General features: G+C 48.6%; 2 protein-coding genes across 10 annotated transcripts in view; one reads left to right on the plus strand and one right to left on the minus strand.

The window, feature by feature from the left end:
- DDX4 (DEAD-box helicase 4) overlaps positions 1-10,136 on the minus strand; it is a 114,608-nt gene extending 104,472 nt beyond the window's left edge. For 2 of the 5 annotated variants that reach the window (XM_059725176.1, XM_059725172.1), the window contains exon 1: positions 9,544-10,134. In XM_059725176.1, coding sequence (XP_059581159.1) covers positions 9,544-9,597 — 54 coding nt within the window. In that variant the 5' untranslated portion in view covers positions 9,598-10,134. Of the gene's footprint in view, positions 1-9,543 lie in introns of all 5 variants that reach the window. The other 3 variants (XM_059725167.1, XM_059725169.1, XM_059725175.1) reach the window with 3 other exon arrangements.
- A 71-nt stretch (positions 10,137-10,207) lies between these two features.
- SLC38A9 (solute carrier family 38 member 9) overlaps positions 10,208-23,422 on the plus strand; it is a 74,743-nt gene continuing 61,528 nt past the window's right edge. For 4 of the 5 annotated variants that reach the window (XM_019496080.2, XM_014594046.3, XM_019496079.2 and 1 more), the window contains exon 1: positions 10,209-10,296. The gene's annotated coding sequence lies outside the window, so the exon portion shown is untranslated. Of the gene's footprint in view, positions 10,297-23,422 lie in introns of all 5 variants that reach the window. The other variant, XM_019496082.2, reaches the window with a different exon arrangement.

A 23,422-nucleotide genomic window follows, 5' to 3' on the forward strand; every position in this document is an offset into this window, starting at 1 on the left:
GCACATGTACCAGAGCATGGCATGTGAGGCCATTTTCCTCAGCATGCCACAGCTAGCCTGGGCTCTGGGTAGCTGCCATGGGCCAGAGAGCCAGGGCTGCTTGCAGTAGACAGCCGTGAGGCTGCAAGCTGCCTGGACTCCCTGGCTGGCAGCAGCTGCCCAGAGCCTGAGCTGGCTGCAACCAAGAGGCAGCAAACAGCTGCACAGGGCTCTGCCATCCTGGCACTAGCTGTGTAGTGGTGGCAGTTGTGCACACACCTCCAGGTGCATGGCAGGGAAGGTGTCTGAGGCAGCCCAGAAGCGTGCATGCAGCTGCCACTGCCACAGAACCAGTGCCAGGTCTGTGGAGCCCTGCACAGCTGTTTGCAGCCTGCCCACTGCCTGCTGCAGCTGCCCAGAGCCCAAGCTGGCTGTGGCAGGCAACCAGGAGGCTGCAAACAGCTGTGTTTCACAGTCTTGGCACTGGCTCTGTGGCACTGGTGACTGCATGCCCAGTGCACATGCAGCTGCTGCTAGCACTAGCGATTGGGCCCCTTGTGGCTCCCTCACCTCTGGCACTCCAAGTCAAGGCATGAGTGGAGGTTGGGGTGTTTTTGGCACTCCAGCCAAAAACACTGCTGACCCCGTGCTAAAGTCCTGGAGAAGGAACAGCAGCTCCAAGTTTCTGAATTCACTTTTCTGTATTTATCTAAATTTATCCTCAGACTGTAGCATCAATGTAGAGGAGAGCTCTGCTCTCTGTAGACAGCTGCTGGCTTTAAGCAATATTATTGGTCAATGGGCCTAGGACACCCTGCCTACTACTGCTATCACAATCACAACCACAGGCTTCACACATTACTCTCTCAGATTAAACTAAATGATGACTAAGTTACTGGTGGAGCTGGTGAGCTCACTCAACTCACAGAAAAAAGGACTCCTCAGGGCCTAAATTAACATTTTTTCCTCCTAACACCAAGATCAGCTTAATGTAAGCAGCAGTGTTGTGGAATACGTTCTGTAAAATGTTAGCTGGGTGTAAAGTTTCCTGAAGCAAGACAAATGATTGGACATTGACTTTTACTAAATTACCTTATTTTAAAATAAAAATATGGTCCTGATTATTTTCTCTGATGGAAGCCTATTGTGCAAAGGAAGTCCAAAACACACCAGGAACTGGCTAACATGGAATTCCATCAAAGAGCCATAGGCTGCTCTAACGTAGGCCAAGTCTAGGGCAAGAGCAGCTAGGTACTAAAACCTTTGGGTGACCCACATCCAGTGATCACATTGGTGAAGAAAATGTGGCCCTTGAACAGTCACTTTTCTGCAAACAATATCATAATCACAAAATACTGAAAATAAGTATAGTTTAAAACATGAACAGTGTGTGCTCCTGGCAGCTGAGGGGGCATGGCTGCACTGGCGGTAGGGGCGGTGAGCGGGGAGCTCCTGCAGATGCCACCGGCACTGTTGGCAGCAGGGGGGGAGAGTGGGGTGGTGACCACCTGCAGGCGCTGCCAGCAGCAGTGGCACCGGCCAGGGTTGATCATAGACTGCCCACAGACACCTTTTTGCAGGGCGTGCACCGCCATGCACAGGGGGTGCATGTGCACCCATGTGCACCCCCTACGCGTCACCCCTGATTTAAAACAGCATTTCTCAACCTGTGGGTCGCAACCCAAAAGTGGATTGCACGAATATATGAAACGGTTATGAGCAAACTTTAAAAATTGATTTTTCTTTAAGAGAAAAACTTGGGAAACCGTGGCTTTTCCCTAGCAGGCTGTCAGAATTCCAGCCTGCAAGTGGCTGCTTGGGGTCCCCCTGGCCCCTACACACCCCTCATGCTCCACACATTGAGGACCTGGGCCTTCGGGGAGCAGGTCAGGATTGAGGGGCACTGAGTCAGGACTGACCATCAATTTTTACAAATGGGTCCTCATGCAAGGAAGGTCAAGAACCACTAGTTTAAAACAATACATACAGATACTTTAATCCTGAAAAGGCACTGAATGTTTAGTATGTACTGGAATATGAACACAAACTGCTTTCTTTCATAATGCCATATGATTTATAGGCAAGCACGAGTCAGCTTTTCTCAGAGGTCTGCAATTTTTCATTTTGCATGCGAGTCACCCTTACTCTTTTTTCATGGGAAGAAAGCTTCCTAAAATGTCTTTACCCTTAATGTCTTTATTGCATATTTCTCTTCTGACCACAGTTGCTGTGTATGTAAGAATCGGTTACTCAATTCAACTTCTCTTTTCCTTCTGTAACATGGTAACTTAGAGAAAAATACTCAGCAGGTAGGGAAAAATAATATTAAGTGTATATATCTTCTTGAGGCACTAGATGCAGCCTAGTTTTGAAGTGAGCTGGATCAGTCTGTAATTACTTTCCTGCACTTTTCTTGCAGTTGCATGAGTGTTATCAATTTCTTGCCCTTACTGCTGCAAAGAAAAATGTAAATTAACAAATACAATCTTGGGGTAACCACTGTTGGGCTCTAGCTCTATCTGTGATCAGAAGTTAATCATGCTGTAAGACTGCTTACCACAATTATATCTGCAGTGTAGGCAAGGCTTTCTTCAGTCTGCAGGGAGACAGTCTGAAAGATTTTATTACTTGTATTACAGAGAGAGGTTGTTAGCTGTATTCATCTGCAGTCAGGGAGAAAGCAGGGTAGAGATGCACCTCATAGACTAACTAAATCAGAGATGCAAAGCTTTCATGAGCAAGAGCTCACTTCATCAGATGCTGTAAAAGGACACGTACAGAACAGACTATCAAACAGAGAGAGATGAGCACAAAATATAGGGAAGAAGGAAGGTGGGAGAGAGGGGGAGGGAATCAGTGCTGAGAAAGGCAAACAAATAATAAACTTACAGGGCCAAAAGGGTCAAAAAAGCTAATCCAGGTAATGGAATACAAATCTGTAGTACCTATTTATACCATATGTAACATAATCAAGTCTGTAGATGATAGCTTGTTCCACAATCTTGTGTTTAAGTCAACTTTTAAAGTTGCACTGTTTAAGAAGAGCTACTCCGAGGTCAGCAGTGGAATGTCCAAGGTTAAAGTGTTCTGCCACAGGCTTTTGTACATTTTTGGATTTGATGTCAGATCAGTGTCTACCACCCTCACCTTCTGCCTTCTGATGTAGTGATCTCTTGCTCACAAAAATGTATGCACCTCTGATTCAGTTAGTCTATAAGGTGCATCGATACTCCACCTGCTACTTGTATTAGTCACCTTATGGATCCCAAATGAGAAATGTTTTTTGCCTTTGCAGCGGACTAGATTTCATCAGATATATGTCAGAAATTAAGTTTAAAAAGATACTTAATACTCCATAAAAGTTTTAACTTTGCATACAACTAAAATGTTGTATCATTCTAGACTGAATGATGTTTTATTCTGTTACCGGTATATCTAGCATATGTTTCAGAAGCAAAGTATATATTACCAGCAAAATGCAGCTACACATCATCTGTTTGTTAAACAGATGGCCATGTCGTTTTTGATTATAAAGAAGTGTTTCAGTTTAATTAGGTAAAAATTGATCTCACACACAATTCTGCAAGGTCATGCACCCAAATTTATTGCATCTGTTACAATACTACAGTAATCCCTCACGCTAAAACCAAAACAAGGACCCCATCATTGTACAGTGTGGGAGAGAATGCTCATTGGAGACGTTATCAATTTATTGTTTGTATTGCAAATATACTCAGACCCTTAATTGACATTCAGGTTCCCTTGTTTTAAGCACACACACAGTACAAGACAGTGTTTGTTTTCAAGACCTGATGTGTCATCAGTCACAATGGAATGTCACAATACAAATGCTGCGATGAAACTGCAAAACATCACTTTGTACTCTCATCTTTCTGTAGCTTATTTCATTGAAAATATGTCTCTGGTACGGTGAGTATGGTAGACATAGATTATGACTCTTACGATATGCCTGTTGTCAATGAGTGACACACTTTCCAGCGCACTTCATGACTTTAGTTAGTAGCCAGGACTACACTGAAATAGACCTAGATTGTTTACACATCAGTAACTAGCTAAATTATAGCATACAGTCTCAAAAAACAACTGCCAGAAAGAGTGGCATTAGCTGCTGCATGCTTCTTAAAGTAAGGAGCAACCATTTTTCCAACTCTAGTAAGAGTTGTGCTTCAGATGAGAACATTATATTTGTATAAGACAAGTACTTTGACTTTTCATCTTCTTTCACAAGGCACTGAGGTCCCGGGGGGGAGAGGAGTCAACTGTCCAAGAAGAGTGGTCGTTCCTTAAGGAGATGATCCTCCAAGCCTAAAGCGAGGTAATCCAAACATGGATCAAAGGGGGCAAGAGGATGCAAAAACCCCCATGGCTCACTAAAAGCGTTCGGGAACATCTCCTAGCTAAAAAGGAGGCGTACACCCAATGGAAGGGAGGGACCATCAGCAGGGAGGACTATACCTCGGTTGCTCGGGGCTGTAGGGGGCGGTCAGGAAGGCCAAAGCAGAGCTGGAACTGGGACTAGTTATCTGGATCAAGGACAACAAGAAGTCCTTTTTTAAATACATAGTGGGTAAAAAGAAGGTACCGGGTAACATGGGGCCTCTGCAAGGTACGCTAGGAAATCTGGCCGTCGCTTCAGACGACAAAGCTAACCTATTTAACAATTTCTTTGCCTCCATTATTCTGAGCAGGGACCAGGTCACTGCCCCCCACCAGGCCCCAGGGGAGGCACACCCAGGCCTAGGATCAGTGAGGATCTAGTCAGGGAACTGCTGGAGGGACTGGACGTATTTAAATCAGCTGGTCTTGATGATCTCCACCCCAGAGTGCTGAGGGAATTAGCAGAAGTCATTGCGGGACCCCTGGCACGGCTTTAAGAACACTCATGGGGCTCTGGTGTGGTGCCAGAGCACTGGAAAAGGGCCAATGTGGTTCCCGTTTTCAAAAAAGGGAAGAAGGAGGACCCAGGAAACTATAGGCCAGTTAGTCTTACCTTGATCCTAGGTAAGCTTTTTGAGCGAATTATCCTGGCACATGTCTGTGAGGGGCCAGCAGGGAAGATTATGCTTAGGAGCAACCAACATGGGTTCATTAGAGGCAGGTCCTGTCAAACCAACCTGGTGGCCTTCTATGACCAGGTCACAAAATCCTTCGACGCAGGTGTAGCAGTGGATGTAGTATTTCTGGACTTTAGGAAGGCCTTCAACACTGTCTCTCACCCCATTCTCATTAAAAAACTAGGGAACTCTGGCATTGGCACCTACACAGTCAATTGGGTCACTAACTGGCTGGAGGGCTGCACCCAGAGAGTGGTGGTGGAGGGGTCTTATTCGACCTGAAGGGATGTGGGCAGTGGGATCCCCCAGGGCTCAGTCCTTGGGCCTGCACTGTTCAACATCTTCTTGGACGAGGGGGTAAAAAGCACCCTGTTCAAATTTGCAGATGACACTAAGATGTGGGGGGAAGTGGGCACACTAGAAGGGAGGAATGGGCTACAATCAGACCTAGACAGGTTACAGGGGTGGGCAGATGAGAACAGGATGGGTTTCAACACTGACAAGTGCACGGTGCTGCACCTGGGGAGGAAGAACCAGCAGCATACCTACAGGCTGGGGAACTCCCTTCTCATCAGTGCAGAGGCAGAAAAGGATCTTGGAGTCATTATTGATGCCAAAACGAACATGGGCCAACAGTGTGGGGACGGGGCAGGAAGGCCAACCACACCTTGTCATGCATCCACAGATGCATCTCATGCAGGTCCAAGGAGGTGATCCTCCCCCTCTATGCGACACTGGCCAGGCTGCAGTTGGAGTACTGCGTCCGGTTCTGGGTGCCGCACTTCAGGAGGGATGTGGACAACATGGAAAGGGTCCAGAGGAGGGCCACCCGCATCATCAGGGGGCAGCAGGGCAGGCCCTATGAGGAGAGGCTAAGGGACCTGAATCTGTTCAGCCTCCACAAGAGAAGGCTGAGGGGGGACCTAGTGGCCATTTACAAACTAGTCAGAGGGGACCAGCAGGCATTGGGGGAGTCCCTGTTCCCCCGAGCACTACCAGGAGTGACTAGAAATAATGGTCACAAGCTGGCAGAGGGTAGATTCAGACTAGACATCAGGAAGCGCTACTTCACTGTAAGGGCGGCTAGGATCTGGAACCAACTTCCAAGAGAAGTGGTGCTGGCTCCTACCCTGGGGGTCTTTAAGAGGAGGCTAGATGAACACCTTGCCCCGGTCGTTTGACCCCAGTACTCTTTCTTGCCATGGCAGGGGGTTGGACTTGATGATCTAGTCAGGTCCCTTCTGATCCTACAAACTATGAAACAATAATTGAAGGGTAGGACATACAGGAGAGGTAACTAAGACTGGGGGGTGGGGGGAAGACTATAAATCTAATAAATAAAGAGAAAGTATATATAAGTGATTTGCATTGAACATCATTTTGTAACTTTCTGCTCAAGTAAAAGATAATTGTTATATGTGCAGACTTTCTCTTCGTATCATTGTATACATAAAAGAAATTGGATGGAACTGCCTGAACTGCTGCTATGTTTCTTTTAAAACATAACAAGAGCTTCTGTCACTTCTTACAACGACTTTGGGTGCATAATAAATTATTTTTGGTTATCTCCTATATGTTTACTATCATTTGATGCTTGATTGTTCAAAGAAAGTAACAGCATAGCTGCAGACCAGTTTTAGTGACCATTATTTGCACTTCATCTCATAACATTTGTATCTCTTGCTCTATGGAAATTAATCAATTTGATTTATTATAGAAAAGCCCTACGTTAAAAAATATTAAGGCTTCAAGGTAAAAGATTCAAAAGTTAGAAAATGCCAGAATTTGATTTTCCAGCTCCTACTCCAAAGAAAAAAAAAATGTCTTCACATCGACAGCCCATGCAGCTATCACCCCAACTCTCCAACCTCCTCTTTTGGGGAAGGCAATTGAATGAGTGGGTCACCCGGCAGTTCCAGGTCTCTCTGAATTCTATCACACACCTGAACCGTGGTCAGTCTGGCTTTTGTCCTGGGTACAGTAAGGAGATGGTGCTTATCAGCTCAGTCCAACAATCTTCACCTGGAGATGGACAGGGGAAATTGTTCCTTTTTGATCTTATTAGATCTTTCAGCAGCTTTTGATATAATTGATCGAGACCTACTCAAATCATGATTTCATGGAAATTGCAAAATTAAGCAATCTCTGTGAAATTCCGCATACCCCCCAAAAAAAAACCTTCCTAAAAATAAAGTGCTGGCAGTTCTCCTGGCTGCACAGCCCACCACAAATAGGGCTGCCAGCATGAAAATAAGAGGGCAAGATGGCTGCCACCCCCCCACCCCCCGCCGCAAGATGGACAACCCTGTCCACCAATCGGGGCGGGGGGGGGCCACTGGGGCCCCTCAGTCAGAGGTGTGGGGGGCCCCCACCATGATAAGCTCATGGAAATAGCTGCAGGGCTCACAACCTGCCTGCAAAATTGGCCAGTGATAATGCATTTGCATGATCTGGTATATACTTGTGAGATCGCTTTGAATTAGTTCCACTCTTTCCTGGCAGGGAGGGCCCAGAGAGTGGTGATAGGCGAGTGTTTGTCATCCCATCAGGACCTCTCATGTGGGGTCTCCCAGGGTTTTGTGCTGTCACAGCTCCCGTTCAATACGAATCTGAGACCGTTGGGCAAGACTGTGAGTAGATGTAGAAATGCCATCAGCCTGATGATGGCATCCAGCTCTTATCTTGCATTTTCATTCAACCCAATGCTCTCTACATGGGGCTGTCCTTGAGGACCGTCCAGAAGCTGAGTCAAAATGCAGTGTCCCTAAAGTCACCTGAGAGCAACCTCCTGCAAATGCCATGGGTGTGTCAAGTTTGGTGGAATCAAATAGGAGGTGGTTCTAGGTAATCGCCCCTCAGCTCTGGAGCCCTCCCCTTAAAGCCCAAGATAGCCTCAGGCTGGAGATCTTCCAAAAGCATTGCAAGACCTTTCCATTTCAGGCCTTCAGCAGGTGGGGTTAAGTCTGGGGGCACTGCCTGGATAGGATGTTCGACTAAGTTATTTTATTTTATATTTTCATCTATTTCATATATTTTATTTTATTATTTATGTTTTGTTTTTACTGTAAGCCACCCTGAGCCTCTTTTGGGGAGGGCAGCATATAAATCTTATCTAATCTAAATTGATAAAAACTTTGATTCAGGTCTCTTGAGGGTATGAATTATAATACAATTTTTACTGACATAGTCTCACAGCATCTCCACTCCTTTACTGCCATGATGCTTATTTAATGACTACCTATCCAGTATATTGTTTGAGCATTATTGTTCAAGTGTGACCCAACATCTTATTTACAGCACACTATATGAAGTCTGCTTTTGAAGGACAGAATTATTAATTTCCTAGGGCATTCATTACTACAATATCTGACTGCTCCATAAACATGAATGAACTTAACACCCCTTTGAGGTTAAGGGTACTAATGCCTGCAACTGACAAATGGGAAGATGAGACGGGGGAAATTAAGACTAATTTTAGATATCTAACAGGAAAATGCCCAATACCTAATATTTCAGAATGCTTAAAATATGTAACACTTTGTATGTTTTAAATGATTCACCAAACATCGGACAAAAGCTAACAGAATCAGAAATATAAGCCAGTTCTCCAAGGCATCTTTCAACTGCCTTCTTAGGCTGTTCTTTCTTCTCCTGAAGTCCCTTGCTCCATGCTTTGTACCAGGAGAGACAATCCTATGGCCCACAATATGGCTCCAGAACCAGCTCATCTGACCTGTAGGGTTTGTAGAAAGGCCAGGAATTTGGGAGTGGGACCTGCAGAGATGAGGCTCACTGATGATATGCATGGCACAAGTCCCGTTGGGAATGTGTGTTGGGCACGGGGCATGGGGACAGCCGCTGCAGGAACCTCCACAGCTGCCACTGCTGCTCACCCTGCTGCTGCCGCTTCTGCTGCCACATCTAGATTCAGCCTGCAAGGAGCCCTGCAGTTTGGATCCAGCCCAGGGGCTGAGATGAGTCAACACCCCTAGTCTACACAACTTGAAACTTCTGCAATTAATAAGGCAGAGGTCCTACAGACAACAGTCTTATTTACCACTGAAAATGGATCTGTAGATAGATACACAGATAGACTTTGTTTTTACAGCTGCTCATTCAACAAAATTCACCAGTACAATATTGGCATTAAAAAGTATACCATGCGATTCCAAGTCACACTTTCCCCACTGATTTCACTGATTTATTCAGTGAGTTTCTCCTCTTCATGGAAAGTGCCAGTCCCAGGGAGGAACTAACAGGCTTCCATCGTGTATTGTGCTCTACATGTTTGTCTACGTAGGGAGAGAGTCCAGAATAACCGCTCTGTCATAGCTCCAAGTATGGCCACACAACAATCGGTTCTACAGACCAGGGTAGAGACCCACTTCTCTCCGCACCAGCGCTCCTCAACCTTTCTTCACCCCTCCATAACTTCTGTGAATGGAGTGACACCCAATTTAAAAACTAATTTAGATATCACAGTACTTACCTCCTTGCAGAAGGGCCAAGCAATGGCAGTGGAGGATGGATCAAGCAGGGACATGCCTGAGCTTATCTGCTCACTCCCAGGGGCACCCTTCAAAGGATCAGCTGGGCCCCGGCTGAGAAGCACTGCCTTACACACATGCACTGACTGCTCTAGCTGGTGACTGGGTCTGGCGGAGGCGTGGGGGGTCAGGAGCAGTCTTCCTGCAGGGGCACAGCCTAATTTACCCCGCTTCTTGGGCCCCCCCTTGGCAGCATTTCTCAACCCGTGGGCCGAGAAGAATCAGTGGCAAGGAAAGCAGTGGCTGAAGTGGGGGCGCACAAATGCCATCTTTATTACGGCGGGGGGCAAACCCCCGAGGCTGGGGGAGGCTGCCCTATACCTATGGGCACGGGGGCGAGCCAGGGAGTGAATTCACAGTGAATTCCCGGTGCGCGCTCACCCGCGCCAGGCAGGCCGGGCCCCAGGGACGGGGGGCAACCCGGGGTGGGGAGGCAGCCCCGTCCGGTCACCGCGCCGCCCGCCCGCCTGCCTGCACAGCTCCCCCCGGTCCCTACCCCTGAGGCTCAGCACCGCCGCGAGCCGGGCCCGCCGCTCCCCGGCCAGGCCCGGCCTCCCCGCGCATCGCGGCGAGCGACCCGCCCCCGCCCCCGCCCCCGCCGGGGCGCGCTGGGAGCTGTAGTCCGCGCCCGCGCCGGCCCGGCAACTTCCCGCGGCCCCCGCGCCCTTCCTGTTTTCGGCCGGCGCCGGAGCCAGGTAGAGCCGCGCTCGGGTGCGGGCCCCAGCGGGGATCCGGGCACAGCCCCTGGGGCAGCTGCAGCGGGGTCGCGGGGAGGGGGTCGGGCCGCCCTGCCAGCCGGCCGGCCCCTGGGGGCGCCCGGTTCGGGCCCTCGTTGGACCCCCGCCCCCGGCTCGGGGCGATCCCGGGTCGTTTTCATGCGAGCGGCCTTTTGTTCCAGGTGAAGTGGGAGCCCTTGGGCTCCCCGGCCCTCGGGACGGGCCCCGGGGACACGCTGGCTTCTCCCTTTCTTAATCCGCGCAGTGGAGGTTACTTCAGGGAGGAGGAAGGACACCTGCTTTCCAGGCGGTAGATAATATTGCCAGGTTGTACTTCTCCTAAGGCTGCACCCCAGAGAGTTTCAGGGCTGTGTTATCTGGGGTCAGTGTAAACATCTCAGCCTGCTCTAGACGGGGCTGGCAGCTACCTGTGCTCCCTCCCCCCAACACTGCAGCTTGCAAGTCTGCCATGCAGCCCCCATGCCCAGAGCCTGCCCCCTCCCTGCTTCGTACCCTGCCGCTGAATCTGCAGGCGCATCAGGTCTCTGCCACTGGCTGTCTTGTGTTAGCTGCAGTGCAATGCAGGGCTAGGACAGACAACCAGCTGACAGAGGCTGTAGTGGGAGTCAGCAGCCACCAGGCTTTCATGCATCTCTGGTTCCTCACTGAAGGGGACCAGTAAGTCCAACAGAGACTCCCATGCTTTCTGTATGTACAGCTACTCCTCACTTCATGTCCCAGTTATGTTCTTGAAAAATGTGACTTTAAGCAAAATGATGTTAAGCGAATCCAACTACATCACAGCAGTTACCTACTAGCAGGCAGCGGCCAAAGTGTTATAACCGAACATTGCACAACCTTTAAATGAGTGTGTTCTCTAATAGATCAGTGATGTAATAATGAAACAATGTTATCCCTAATGATGTTAAGTGAGGAGTACCTGTACCTGTCAGGAGATTTCCTTCACTTGGGAAAGGTCTGTCAGCAAAGCCACGTAGTATAGGTAGGCCAAAGCTTATACGTCCACACTTCAAGCCACTTTATTACAAAATTCTGTCTTTCTGCTAGCTGACCAAAAATGATTTCTATTGCTGCCTGGCAGCAGGTATGTGTAGACATGCCTACAGCTTCTGCCAGCTCCTATGGTTCCTTCAGCAGTTGGTGCCTCCCATATACTTCACACCTGGCCAGTACAACAGCTGTAGTAGAGCCACCAGAAGCACATCACTACAAAAATTTTGTAGCAGCTTCCTTCTGACAGCTGCTATTAGCAAAATTTATGGCACAGACACAACCTAGGCAGACAAGATATAAGAGTTCTGGTAGAAAGATGGAGTCTAAACTCACCAAAGAGCTTTGGGTGCAGAAACACTCAATGTTTTGCTGGTAGAATATGGTAGTAAGGATGAGAGAACGTAGATACATAGAACTAACAGACTGGTGCATGTTTTGTCTGACCACTGGGGAGAAGGCCAAAGTGTGCTTGAACTGGGTTTAAACTTGTGTAGTAAACTATTTATACACTGTTATAGAGCAAGGATTCTTAATCTGGAGGGCCTCTATGTGCAGCAGCTATTAAGAACATTATGTGTGTTTTGTGATCAGGAGAGGGAGCCTACCAAGGAGATGGTGTGAAGTAATATATGGTATGATCTGTATTACATGGCTTTGCTGCTCCATGAATATTCAACGCTCTGGTTGAGTAGGCACAGTGTACAGGATAGTCATTGTAGGAGGGTACCTTGTTTGTTTGAAAAGGGGAGGAGTAATGGACCCTATGGACATGTGAAACAGGGCTTTGTATTTTGGGGTCTGGAGTACCTGTGATTATCTGACAGGTTATGGTGACATTAATAGTATTTGAATTGGTGAGATCTTTCCATAGCAGTTGTTAGAGGTGCAGCCCCCAAAGTCTAGAGCTAAAGAACAGACAAGGGATTTGATGCACCCATGATTAGGCAGGCAATATAACTCCTATTGTTTAAATAGGAGTTTTAAATAGCAGGGATTGTTTCAAGGCAAAGTGTTAATTTGAATAATTCACAGGTACTTAATGTGGGACATTGAGTTTAGTTGTCTGTAAGGTCTGGATTTGATGCACCTCAAAATGCTCTAATGCAATCAAACTTGTGTTTGTTAGTGTTTAGCCTGAGTGTTCCAGCCACTTTTAAAAGAGAAGCCACACAATTGTAGCATAGTTTGGTTTCTACTCATAGCCCATCACCCCATGTTGAGAGAGGGGTGGAAAAAGGATCCTGCTCTTCAAGTAAATATTTTATCATTAAGTAAAAAGAGTAGTGACCCCATTCTTCTGTGTTATATTGATTGCTACAGAGCTATTTATTTGGTTCATAGTGCACTGTTCTTTTCAGGACAATTTCAGAGGACCTGCCTTTTATCTTAATGCTTCTGTTTTGAATGTGGGCCATAAAACTTTAGAGTGATACTTTCAAAAGCACTTTGTTTTGGCCTTATTATTTTTCCTTACTGTATCGTCTAGTATGAGCTGAGAAGAGACCCATAAGGAAGGAATGAAAGCTCCAGGAGGGGAGGATGTTGCTGTGTGAGTGGCAGAGGAGAAAAAGAATAATTTTTGAAGGAAAAGCCAGTTTACCAACCATTGAAGGGAGAGAAGAGTATCTACATCAAGGATGTGAAACCAAAGCAGCTGTGGATGAGTGGTGCTGGGCTGGTCTGCAGGCCTGATTGGGCCCATGGACATGTACACACACACCTTGACCCTCTTTCCCCTTCCCTAGCATACCTGATTTGGCTGCCACTCTAGGTCCCTTACAGTGGCTGTTCCAGGATCTGGGCTGCACAGCATGGATGCCATGTGTAGCAGTTTGGTGGGAGCAGTGGCCGCCCCAGTTGGACTGCACTACAAGCAGTACCTGCCCCAATTGTGCTGTACATGACACCTGCTCCAGCTAGTCCAGAAGCCACACTGCACATGGCACCTGTGAGCGTTGTGTGCAATGTGGGTCCTGGACCAGCTAGAGCAAGCACCATATATGCAGCACATATCCCAGAGTGAGTGCCACGTAGCACAGCCTAGCTGGGGCAGCCATTGTGTGGAGTGCTGCTCCTGCTACTGAACTGTGCTGCATGCAGCACCTGTTCTCGCTGCTCAGGATCTGTGCTGCTTGTAATGGGGGATCCTAGACCAGCAGTTATATTGTGTATGCTGGGGGAGGCAAAAGGTCTGTGGTCTAGATCCAGCCTGTGGACTACCTCAGTGTCATCAGTACATGCTATACCCTGCAGTGGTGGGCTTAGGGCTGTTGGGGCCCTCGGCAAGAGAGTCAGTTGGGGCCCCTTAGAGGCATGTACTCAGGTAACTATTAACCCACCACAGTTGTATCGTAGATCTTTTAAAAATTCTTTGGGGGAGTTAGATAAATAGTTGTGTTAAAATGCAAATAGAGCTTTCCTTACAAAAACTCCCCCTGCCCCCCCTCCCCCCCCCAAAAAAAAATTTTGGACCCCCTAAAGTGTGGGGCCCCAGGCAGTCCACCTGGTTTGCCCCCCCCTTAAGACCACTACTGTACCCTGCATGGGTCTCATCAGACCCAGGGGCACCAAGGAGCTGGGTGGCAGGGCTCCCAAGGCTGGATCTAACTCTCAGGCCATATATTTGACACCCCTGACCTACATACTCATAGATTATGGAGTTGGAAGCGACCCAATGGATCATTGTGTCCGACCCCCTGCCCCTGGCAGGAAAGAGGACTGAGGTCAGGTGAACCCAGCCAGGTGATTGTCAAGCCTCCTCTTGAAGACCTCCAAGTTAGGTGACAGCACCACCTCTCTTGGAAGCCCATTCCAGACTATGGCCACCCTTACTGTAAAAAATGTCTTCCCAATGTCTAACCTAAATCTACTCTCCACTAGTTTGCACCCCTTATTAAAACATGTTAGTTATTCACACACTATGGTGATGAACAAGCTACAGATTTATAGCCATTACGTGTTAAGAAAAATGGCAAAGTCAAGCACTGAAAAGTTATGACACACAACATTTATTCAGCTCCCTAGTGCAGGGGCCAGCAATTTTTTTCATGCTGTGGGCCAAAACAACCCATCCCCAGTCTGGCACTGGTCAGATGGCTTCACTGGTATGTCAGTAGCAGGGGAGCTTTTCCTGTGTCTCTACTGGAGTCACACAGCTGGGAGCTGTGCCCATGCCACCACTGTTTCTCTCATCCCCAGCAGCAGTGCAGGTACAGCTCCCAGCTGAAGGGTAGTTGAGTTAGGGCTGGGCAGATAGAAGCTGCTTCTGCTTCTCCTCATCCCCATCCTTCTCCCGCCGCACAGCCCTGCTCTCAGCACAGTTCCACTCTGGCTGAAAGGTACACTTGCACTGCAACCTTGAGAAAAGGGCATGGCCAGCAGGGAGGGGTGAGGATGTTGGCTACAAATGTTCAACTCGGGATCCTTAAAAGTCTAGTTTATTAGGCAGATTGAAACACTGTAATCATAAACCTTGGGGCTGGTCCACACACACACACACACACACACAAAAGCAGGCTACACACACACACACACACACACACACACACACACACACACACACACACACAAAAGCAGGCTACAGAGTCAGGTATACCTATCCTACAAGCGCTGGAGTCTGTCTTTGAGGCTTTTTTCAGCGTGGTGTTATCTTCCAGAAGGGGGTTGCCGGCTGGTCCTTCTGGCTGGACAGGTCTGGTCAAGTTGGAGATCAAGAGGGTGCCACTGAGGGTCACTTTTCACTGCCTTTTATCTGTCCCTGGCAGACTTTGGTGACTCCCCAGTTTTCAGGTTTGCCCAATCCAGGGGTCATTGACCCTCGTGGGACTCCCCCCCCCCCCCCCCCCCCCCCCGTGGCTACTGGATGGCATCTGTCAGCCCCAGGGGTCGTCCGCATGTACGTTCAGGTTTGGGAGTCTGTTGATGAATTTAGAATAGGGCTCTGGGAGCGGTTGATCTGGAGATATTCAGCCCAAAAGTTGGTCTCTGGCGTTGATTAACTCAGGCCAGGGCTTCTAGCCTTTGATCAGTGACGTTTAGAGATTTCCCGGTTGTTACATTGTCTTCTATTGAGTTCTTCCCTTGGTTGATCTGCATCTTCTCAGGTGTTAATTGCTGTGTGCTACCTTGTTACACATTCAATCACTGATTCACTCCCTCTTTCCGGGGCCAGCCTGATACAGAGAAGGACAGTTTGATTCCTGCCCTTGTTAACATTGTTACAATGTATAACTTACTAAAACACATTTAGTTGAAAGTTGAAAGGTGAGGAGTATAAAATATAAGCTACAAATGCCATGGCACACAAATAGATAAACATACCAAACTACAAGGGGAGACAAAATGCACACATACAAATTTTAAAACACATTTCCTTATCTTAAAGTGAAAGAAAGAGGAAGGAAGAAAGGTAGAAAAAGAGAAACATATCCAAAGAAGGGAGAGCAAATGCAGGCAAGAGGAAAACGGGGCTTTCTGCTACAAGGATAGGACAAGCAGTAATGACGTGAGCACTGTTTCAAGCACTGCGGCCCTGGGGCAGCTCTTTGCTGCTCAGTTCCAGTACAGGCATGGGCACAGGCAAAGCCTGAGATTCAGCAGGCTGGATTCAGTGGTTCCATAGGGTACGCTGCTGACCCCTGCCCTACCACACATGCATATGACCATTTACTATTTTTCCTGTCAAGACTCCCATCTCATTTAGTGCACAAGATAGACAAGGCTCTGTTAAAAGAGCAGCTGTTTGAAATTACATTTTCTTCTTGCTCAGTGCACGGCTACATGCCTTGCTTACAGTGTTAGTCAAAGGACAGACTCATTAATTTCCCTGTGGGTTTTTCTGTAGTGTTCATCGTTATAAGATTAGGTACTTCATAAATAGGTTCTCACAACATGCAAGATGAGGAACTAATGTATTCATTCTGTAGATGGGAAAATGAGGTCTAGAGAGCATCCACAGATTTTGGGTGTTCAGTTTGAGATACCTGTGGCTCAGTTTCATAATGCTTAGCACTATATACAACTTTACATATTTAGAAGATTTCTGAATGATTTCAATTTGCAATCAATTTACAGAAAGGCTGAGTGCTCTGATGGCAGAGGTGCTGATGCTTAACACAGAAAAGGGAAGAACACTATTAGTCATCCACAGTAAAAAGTGTGGTTTAAACTACTTAGCATTGCAGTGGAACTCTGTGGCAGTGGCCAGTGTGAAATCCAGTTCTTCTGTGAAGAAATTCAGCTGTCGTCTTCTCTTTCTGTCTTCCTTCCATCTCCTGCAACAAATGAAACGGATCTGTGGGTGAACTGCCCTTTTTGTTCACACAATCTTAATTCATGCCTTGAGGAAGCGTATACTACACATTGGACATTACAGGGGTCCAGTGGACAAAATAGTCATGTAAAAATCAGACTCTACTGCCATGCATACCTACAAGGAAGCCAAATTAAGTTTGCATATACAAACTTACATTTTGGCATAATGTTTTGTTTTGCCACCTTAATGATCATATATTGATATATGAACAACAAATGACCAGATGATTGCGGTGGGGGGAGGGGAAATGACACATGCTTTGTTGTTGTTGTTGTTGTTTTGTGTTTTTAAAATGCAAATAAAAAAGCAAACAAACACAATGCACACCAGCCATTCCCCTTTCCCCTCCCAGAACTGTGTTGTCACCACATCAACACCCATAGGAATCATCAGTAAGGCTGGGACCTTAGGATTTGTTCAACTGGCAGAGCTCTAAGTTTCATACCTCTACTTCCCAAGCCCTTTTTTCATGGCTGACCCTGGGGTAGGGATGTGGCATAGAACAGTGAGGGCCAACCTTTTTGGCAGCCCTGTGCCCTTGCTAAGTGTTAATCTGACCTTGTTCCCCTGCCTGATCTGCTGCACTGCTTTCTGCTTCTGACACCATGTGCCACTGTGTTCCCTCCTCTGCCAGATGCCACACATACAAGCTGCTAGAGGTGCGCCAATAAAGATTTTTGGGGCCGATATTGATGGCCAATTATTAACAAGCCATATCAGCTGATACAGATCCAATTGCTGATATGCAGCTTGGAGAGCAACATCCAGCTGGTAAGTCTGAGGGGGCAGGGAAGGGACATGGTGGGTGGGGAAGGACAGATCAAGGCCTTCATAGTGAGTGAGGGCTGGGACAGGGCCAGGCAATGCCCAGGCAGGGTGCAGGACAGAGCCAGCAGCTCATGTGGGGGTGTGGGGTGGGGCAGCAGTTCCCAGCCACTATGCATACCCCCAAGGGAGGCATGAGGGGCATGTGCCCCCTGGATCTGGGTGCGGGGTGAGGGCGGGCTGCCCACTTGAGCCCATTGCTGCCCCTGGCACTTTCCCAGCAGCAGGGGCTGGGCTGGGGCTGCACTTGGAGCAGGCAGCAACACTGGGAGAAGGGGCCCCTGTAGCCCCTCTTCCAGTGCCACTACCCACACTGAGAGCAGCCCCAGCCCAGCCCCCTCCCCCCAGGAAGAGCCTAGCACCAGCCCTAGTCTTGAGCGGGCAGCCCATCCACCCTCTCCCCATGCATAGGTCTGGGGGGAAAATATGCCCTCCATGTCCCCCCGGCAGTGCGCACAGTGGCTGGGAGCTGCTAGCCCCCTACACGCCCTGGGACGAGCTGCTGGCTCCGTCTTGCACCCCACCCGGTCAGCACCTGGCCCTTACTCAGCCCTACTGCCTCCCTCACCGCAGGGTGATCTGGATCTGTACCCCTACCCCCTTAGACTTACCAGCTGGATATTGGTTTCCAAGCTGCCAGGCTGCACTCCTGGCCCCATGCATGTTGTGGCTGCGCACATACATGTGGCATTTATCAGCAACATTAAATTGGCCACATCAGCCAAAAAAAGCCAAAAATGTCCATTTGTTGGTGTCGATATGATATGAACCAATGTATCAGTGTGCCTCTAGAAGCTGCCCATGCCACTTGTGGCACATGTGCCAGAGGTTGGCCACCCCAGCATAAAGCCAGGTTTCCTGTCTGGTATAACCTGTTTATCTCATGCCAAGGGCAGAGTTATGCAGATACCTGCCCATCTGGTCTATTTCTCTTCCAATTAGGTAACAAGGGTGCAGGTCAGAAGCAACTGGAAGCCAGGGTTCACATAGGGAACAGGAAGATAGGGTCACAAATGAGAAGAAGACAGGAGGGAAAAAAAAAGGCAGGAAATAACAGCAAGTCAGGAGAAGTACTCAGGAGGAAGGCAATAAGTCGGTGATTTTCAGCCTGTGGTCTGTGGACCCCTGGGTCTGCAGATTATGGCCAAGGTGTCCACAAAGATGACTGATCAAAAGTATGTGAACCCACACTTACAATTCAAAGGGGTCTGCACCTCTATTCAAAATTTCTCCCAATAAGGATGTAGGGAGAAGAGATCTGAAAGAGAATGGATAGAAGAGAAGAACTATGGAAGATAACTAAGAGGGAGGAAAGAAACCATTAACAGAAGAGAATAGACCTGACCACAGTGCTCTTCATGGAAGGCTTACAAAAGGTTTTTCCATGATTAGTTCAGTAGTTCCAAACTTAGCTCCAATTTGTTCGGAGCCATACTCATAAGCCTTCCTAATTAATTGCTCAACATCAAGAGGGTCCGGAGGAGGGCCACTCACATGATCCAGGGACAGCAGGGCAGACCCTATGAGGAGAGGCTACAGGACCTGAACCTGTTCAGCCTTCACAAGAGAAGGCTGAGAGGGGACTTGGTGGCTGTCTACAAACTTACCAGGGGGGACCAGCAGGGAATGGGAAGACCCTGTTCACCCATGCACTTCCTGGAGTAACAAGGAATAACAGCCATAAGTTGTTTGAGAGCAGGTTCAGGCTGGACATTAGAAGCCACCATTTCATAGTCAGGACAGCTAGGATCTGGAACCAACTTCCAAGGGAAGTGGTGCTGGCTCCTACCTTGGGGTCTTTAAGAGGAGGCTTGACAATTACCTAGCTGGGGTCATGAGCCCAGTATTCTCTCCTGCCCAGGGCAGGGGGTCGGACTTGGTGATCTACTTGGGTCCCTTCCGACCCTACATCTATGAGTCTATGAACACATGTTGATTCTTTTCTGCTAATGCTCTCTTTCCTTGCTCTTAGTTATCTCCAGGTACCCTGGTGTTCTCTGTTTAAAATGAATCAATCAGTCAATCACAAATTCTTCAATTAAACCCCCTCTCCCTCAAATCAATGTTTTTCTGTGATTAAAATGAAACACCACTACATATATAGGTATCAGTTGAACACAATTTTTTATTGATATACTTACAATTTTAAAGCAATTTGGAAGCCTATCAGTGCCTTAATCACTGTAATAAAATACATTCTAAATACCTATACTTTATCATGGGAAGTCAGAGCTCCCTCCCCCCTTCACTCCCCAGGACATGAGTCTAGCTGTGGCTTCTCTACCCACCCCAGTGTTTATGGTGCTGAGCAGCCCTGATATGCCGGTACCTTGCCCATGCTATTGCCCCTCACTCCTGACCCACAGCCCCCTGTCCCCCCAGCCCTGCTGGAGGGGGCCCCCAGCTGCTGGTTCTACAGGGCAATGGACCCAGGTCCGCAGTTCCCTGCACCCCCGCAGCAGCACCTGAGTCCCAGCTGCTGCAATACAGCAGAGCAAGGAGCCTGACTTCCCCCAGCCTGCCAGGCAGCATGGCTGGAGTAGAGCTCATTGTGGGGGGAGGGGGCAGATGCTCTGCGGGCTTGGGCTCCCTACTGCCCTCTCCCCAGGGTCTCTGCAGCAGAGCAGGAGAGACTCAGCACAGCAGGGCAGAGTGGGGCAAAGAAGCTCAGTGTCACTGCTGCAAACCTCACGCTGCCATGGCATGGTGTCCCTGGCTGCTGCTGGGTAGGCAGGGAACACAACTCCACACTGCCACCCTCACTGTTGCCAGGCAGGTAGGAGCAACTTGCTTTGGCAGTGCAGGGCTTGCAGCAGCAAGGAGCTTCCCTGCCCCACTCTGTCCTGCTGTACTGGGTCCCAGCCGCCAGGCCATGGAGGCCCCAGAGGGAGGGCAGGAGGGTAGAGAGCCCAAGCCTGCAGCGGGCAGCCCACATCTGCTCCCTCCCCACACACAGATCTCAGGAGCACATGCCCCCTATACCCTGCCAGGGAGTGTGTGCAGCAGTGAGGAGCCAGCCACCCCACTGCCCCCTGGAGGAGCCACCTGCAACTCCATCCTGCTCTCCACCTGAGCCATGCGATTGCACATTCTAGCCCCAGGCCTCAAGCCCCACACACTGCCCCATCTGGGCACCAGCCCCAGCCCTGCCCATGGAGGCTTCAACCTCATTCTCCCCTCCCCACCAGATTTTCTTGCAGGAAGCTGCTCTCCAAGCTGCCTCGCAGCCCTCCTCCTACTCCTCCCCAGCCCCTTGCAGACTGGAACTGCCAGTCTGCAAGGGGAAACCCACCATTTCCCACTTCAAAATGAGAAAATCTGAGTTTTACCATGTTTTTCTGTGGTGAACACATAACCAGATCCCTGGTTCTCATAGTTTTTCCCTTCCATCAATTCTCTTTCAGGTCTGTTCTCCCAACCCCACGCCCCATACCAAAAGCCTTCAAGTTGCTAGGAGCATGCAGCTGTTTCTTGATGGTGGTGTGTAGCTGAAGTCACCTTTTCTTGCAGCTAAACCTGTTGTGAAAAGAAATAAGCAACCCATGAGCCGGTTCCTAAGCACGTAGCTCTGCCTGCACGTTACTCCTGTTATTTTCTTAGGGAATCTTGTGGGAGGCAGAGCGCCATTAGGAGATTCCAAGTGACAACTTGAACTTTACCCACAACATTACACATGTAATAGAAAGCTTAAAATAGCTCCAAGGTTTATGCAGCATTTTCTTACCCATTCTCTTTGCCCAATACCACCACTGAACCAGACAAAACACCAGGGACTCCCCAGGCTGGAAAACACTGATGTAGGTACCTCTCAGCATTTAGACATACATTTAATATTACAAGGCATTAGCATTAATGCTTACATATTTATCCTTTAGCTTTTTGAGGTTTTATTTTTCCACTAGCTCAGTTGCTCTTTTTCGTAGCTTCCTACTTTAGTATTAAGCCTTAAAATGTCAAAGTATCTGTTCCTTTTCTTGTTACTTACTTCTCTTTTCCAAACCTCTCCCTTTCCTTCCTTCTTCCCCTACCGCCACAATTTTAAATGACAGGTTATTAACTATTCTGACCTTTGTGCATCTGCATCATTCAAGCCCCACATCAATTAGTATAAAAGACAACATATGTAACCCATTTACTTACTTTTACCCATACCCATTTGACCCCAAATAAATGCTTTAAAATGTTCTGTGATAACAGGATCTTTAAAGTCCATCCTAATCTAAAAAAAGGTTATACAGAAAGAAAACCCAGTAAAGTGAATAGATGCTGTTTATTCCAGGATTTAGCTGGAATTTAAAACATCTGAGACTAAAATAATGATTCCCTTCCCTCCCTCATTAAGTATCTTCCTGTTTTACTTGAAAGGTTACTGTGTACCTAATAATTCTGTTCTTGTGGATACCCAGAGCCACCCAATCTGAGCAGCTAGCCACCCATCTCCTGCTAATGCCTAGTTGAGGTCCAGGAAGCAGGCGAGATGGTGGAGTAGCACTTAAGACCGCTCACAAAAATGCAGTTTTGTGCTCTGCATTTGACATATGGCTGTGGATGGTATGTGGCTGCCTGTCTTATGCATAATAGCCCAAGAGCTAGAGGACTCACTCAGAAAGGGGAAACCTTTTTAAATCCCCCTCAGCCTCAGAGAGTTCAAATTAACATCTCCACCTCCCAGGATTTGCCCAAATGAGTAGACTCAAGAGAAGGCAGGGATGAGGGAGCTATTTCTCAATCCTGTTGAAGCTGTGCAACCGTCTGGAAAGGAGTGTCTAGAAAGGAGTAATGCAACAGGGACTCTATAGCATAATGGTGAAGGCATTGCTTAATAAATAATGGAGTCAAGGAAGAAGGCCAAGCATTATGGAAAATAAGGGATGTTAGTGGTTTGCAGGTCGGAAATGGCAATTGGAAGGGAAGTTGGTAGTGTGTGATAGGATAAGTAAAAGTTATATTTGGGAAGGGGGACTTACAGTAAAGCTGTGTTAACCAGCATTTTACTAACTGGAATACTCTGTTAACCAGAATTTCCAATATCCTCCAGTACTTTAGCAACCAGAATCCTCACTTTAGCAACCCAAATCTTTCCCCAGTCTATCCGACACATCCATCAAATGTTTCCTGAAAGGGCCAGGAAGGGTGGCAGGGGAGGAGGGGCTGGGATTGGGAGGGAACCAAGCCCAGGATTGGAATCAAGGCTGGGGCCTGCTGCACCCGTGTGGCCACCCCTTTCCCCATGCCCGGGGTCATTGCCCAGCAGCAGCATCCCCTGCATGAGCAAATCTGCCACCCCCAGCACCGCACCACTGGGGGGAGGGGGTGGGGGGAGCCTGCATGGAGCAGGACAGGCTGCTGCTGCAGGCTGGGGCCAGGGTAGTGCCAGGCTCTTCTCAGCAAGGGTGGCCGTGCTGCACTCCAGGCGGGCAGTGGTGGCCCTGGGATGGGCCTGCCTTGCTGCTTAGCCCGCCCAGTGGCAGGATGCACATGGCACCATGCCATATCACTTTCAAAGCAGCAGCAGTGAGACAGAGGCAGGGAGCGAGCCCACCCTGCAGCTGCAGCCCGCTCTTGCCCCATGCACCGATCAGGGGTCCATGTGCCTCCCCACCCAGCTCCCCACGCTGCGCCTCTGGATGAGCCGCCAGGCTCCAATTGTCTCATGACCCAGCCCAGCCAGGGTCCCATTCACAGCCTGACTGGGTTTGTGGGACCATCCCCACAATGCAGGAGGGAGCGGGGCAGGGGTGACCAATTTGCCCCTGCCCCACTCCCTCCTGCACTGTGGGCATCTTGATCTGCCTGCCTGCCGCCCTCCCACCTCCAACCCCCCAGTCCAGGCATTCATAAGGAAGTAGACTGAAAGAAACTTACCTGCCCGCTGAGCCGACTGCTACCCTGGCTACGCTGGGTATCCAAGTGTGCACGCCCCTCCCCCCCACTGCATCTGAGGTATAAAAC

Source organism: Alligator mississippiensis, chromosome 3, assembly GCF_030867095.1.
Source record: "Alligator mississippiensis isolate rAllMis1 chromosome 3, rAllMis1, whole genome shotgun sequence".
NCBI classification, from domain to species: domain Eukaryota; kingdom Metazoa; phylum Chordata; order Crocodylia; family Alligatoridae; genus Alligator; species Alligator mississippiensis.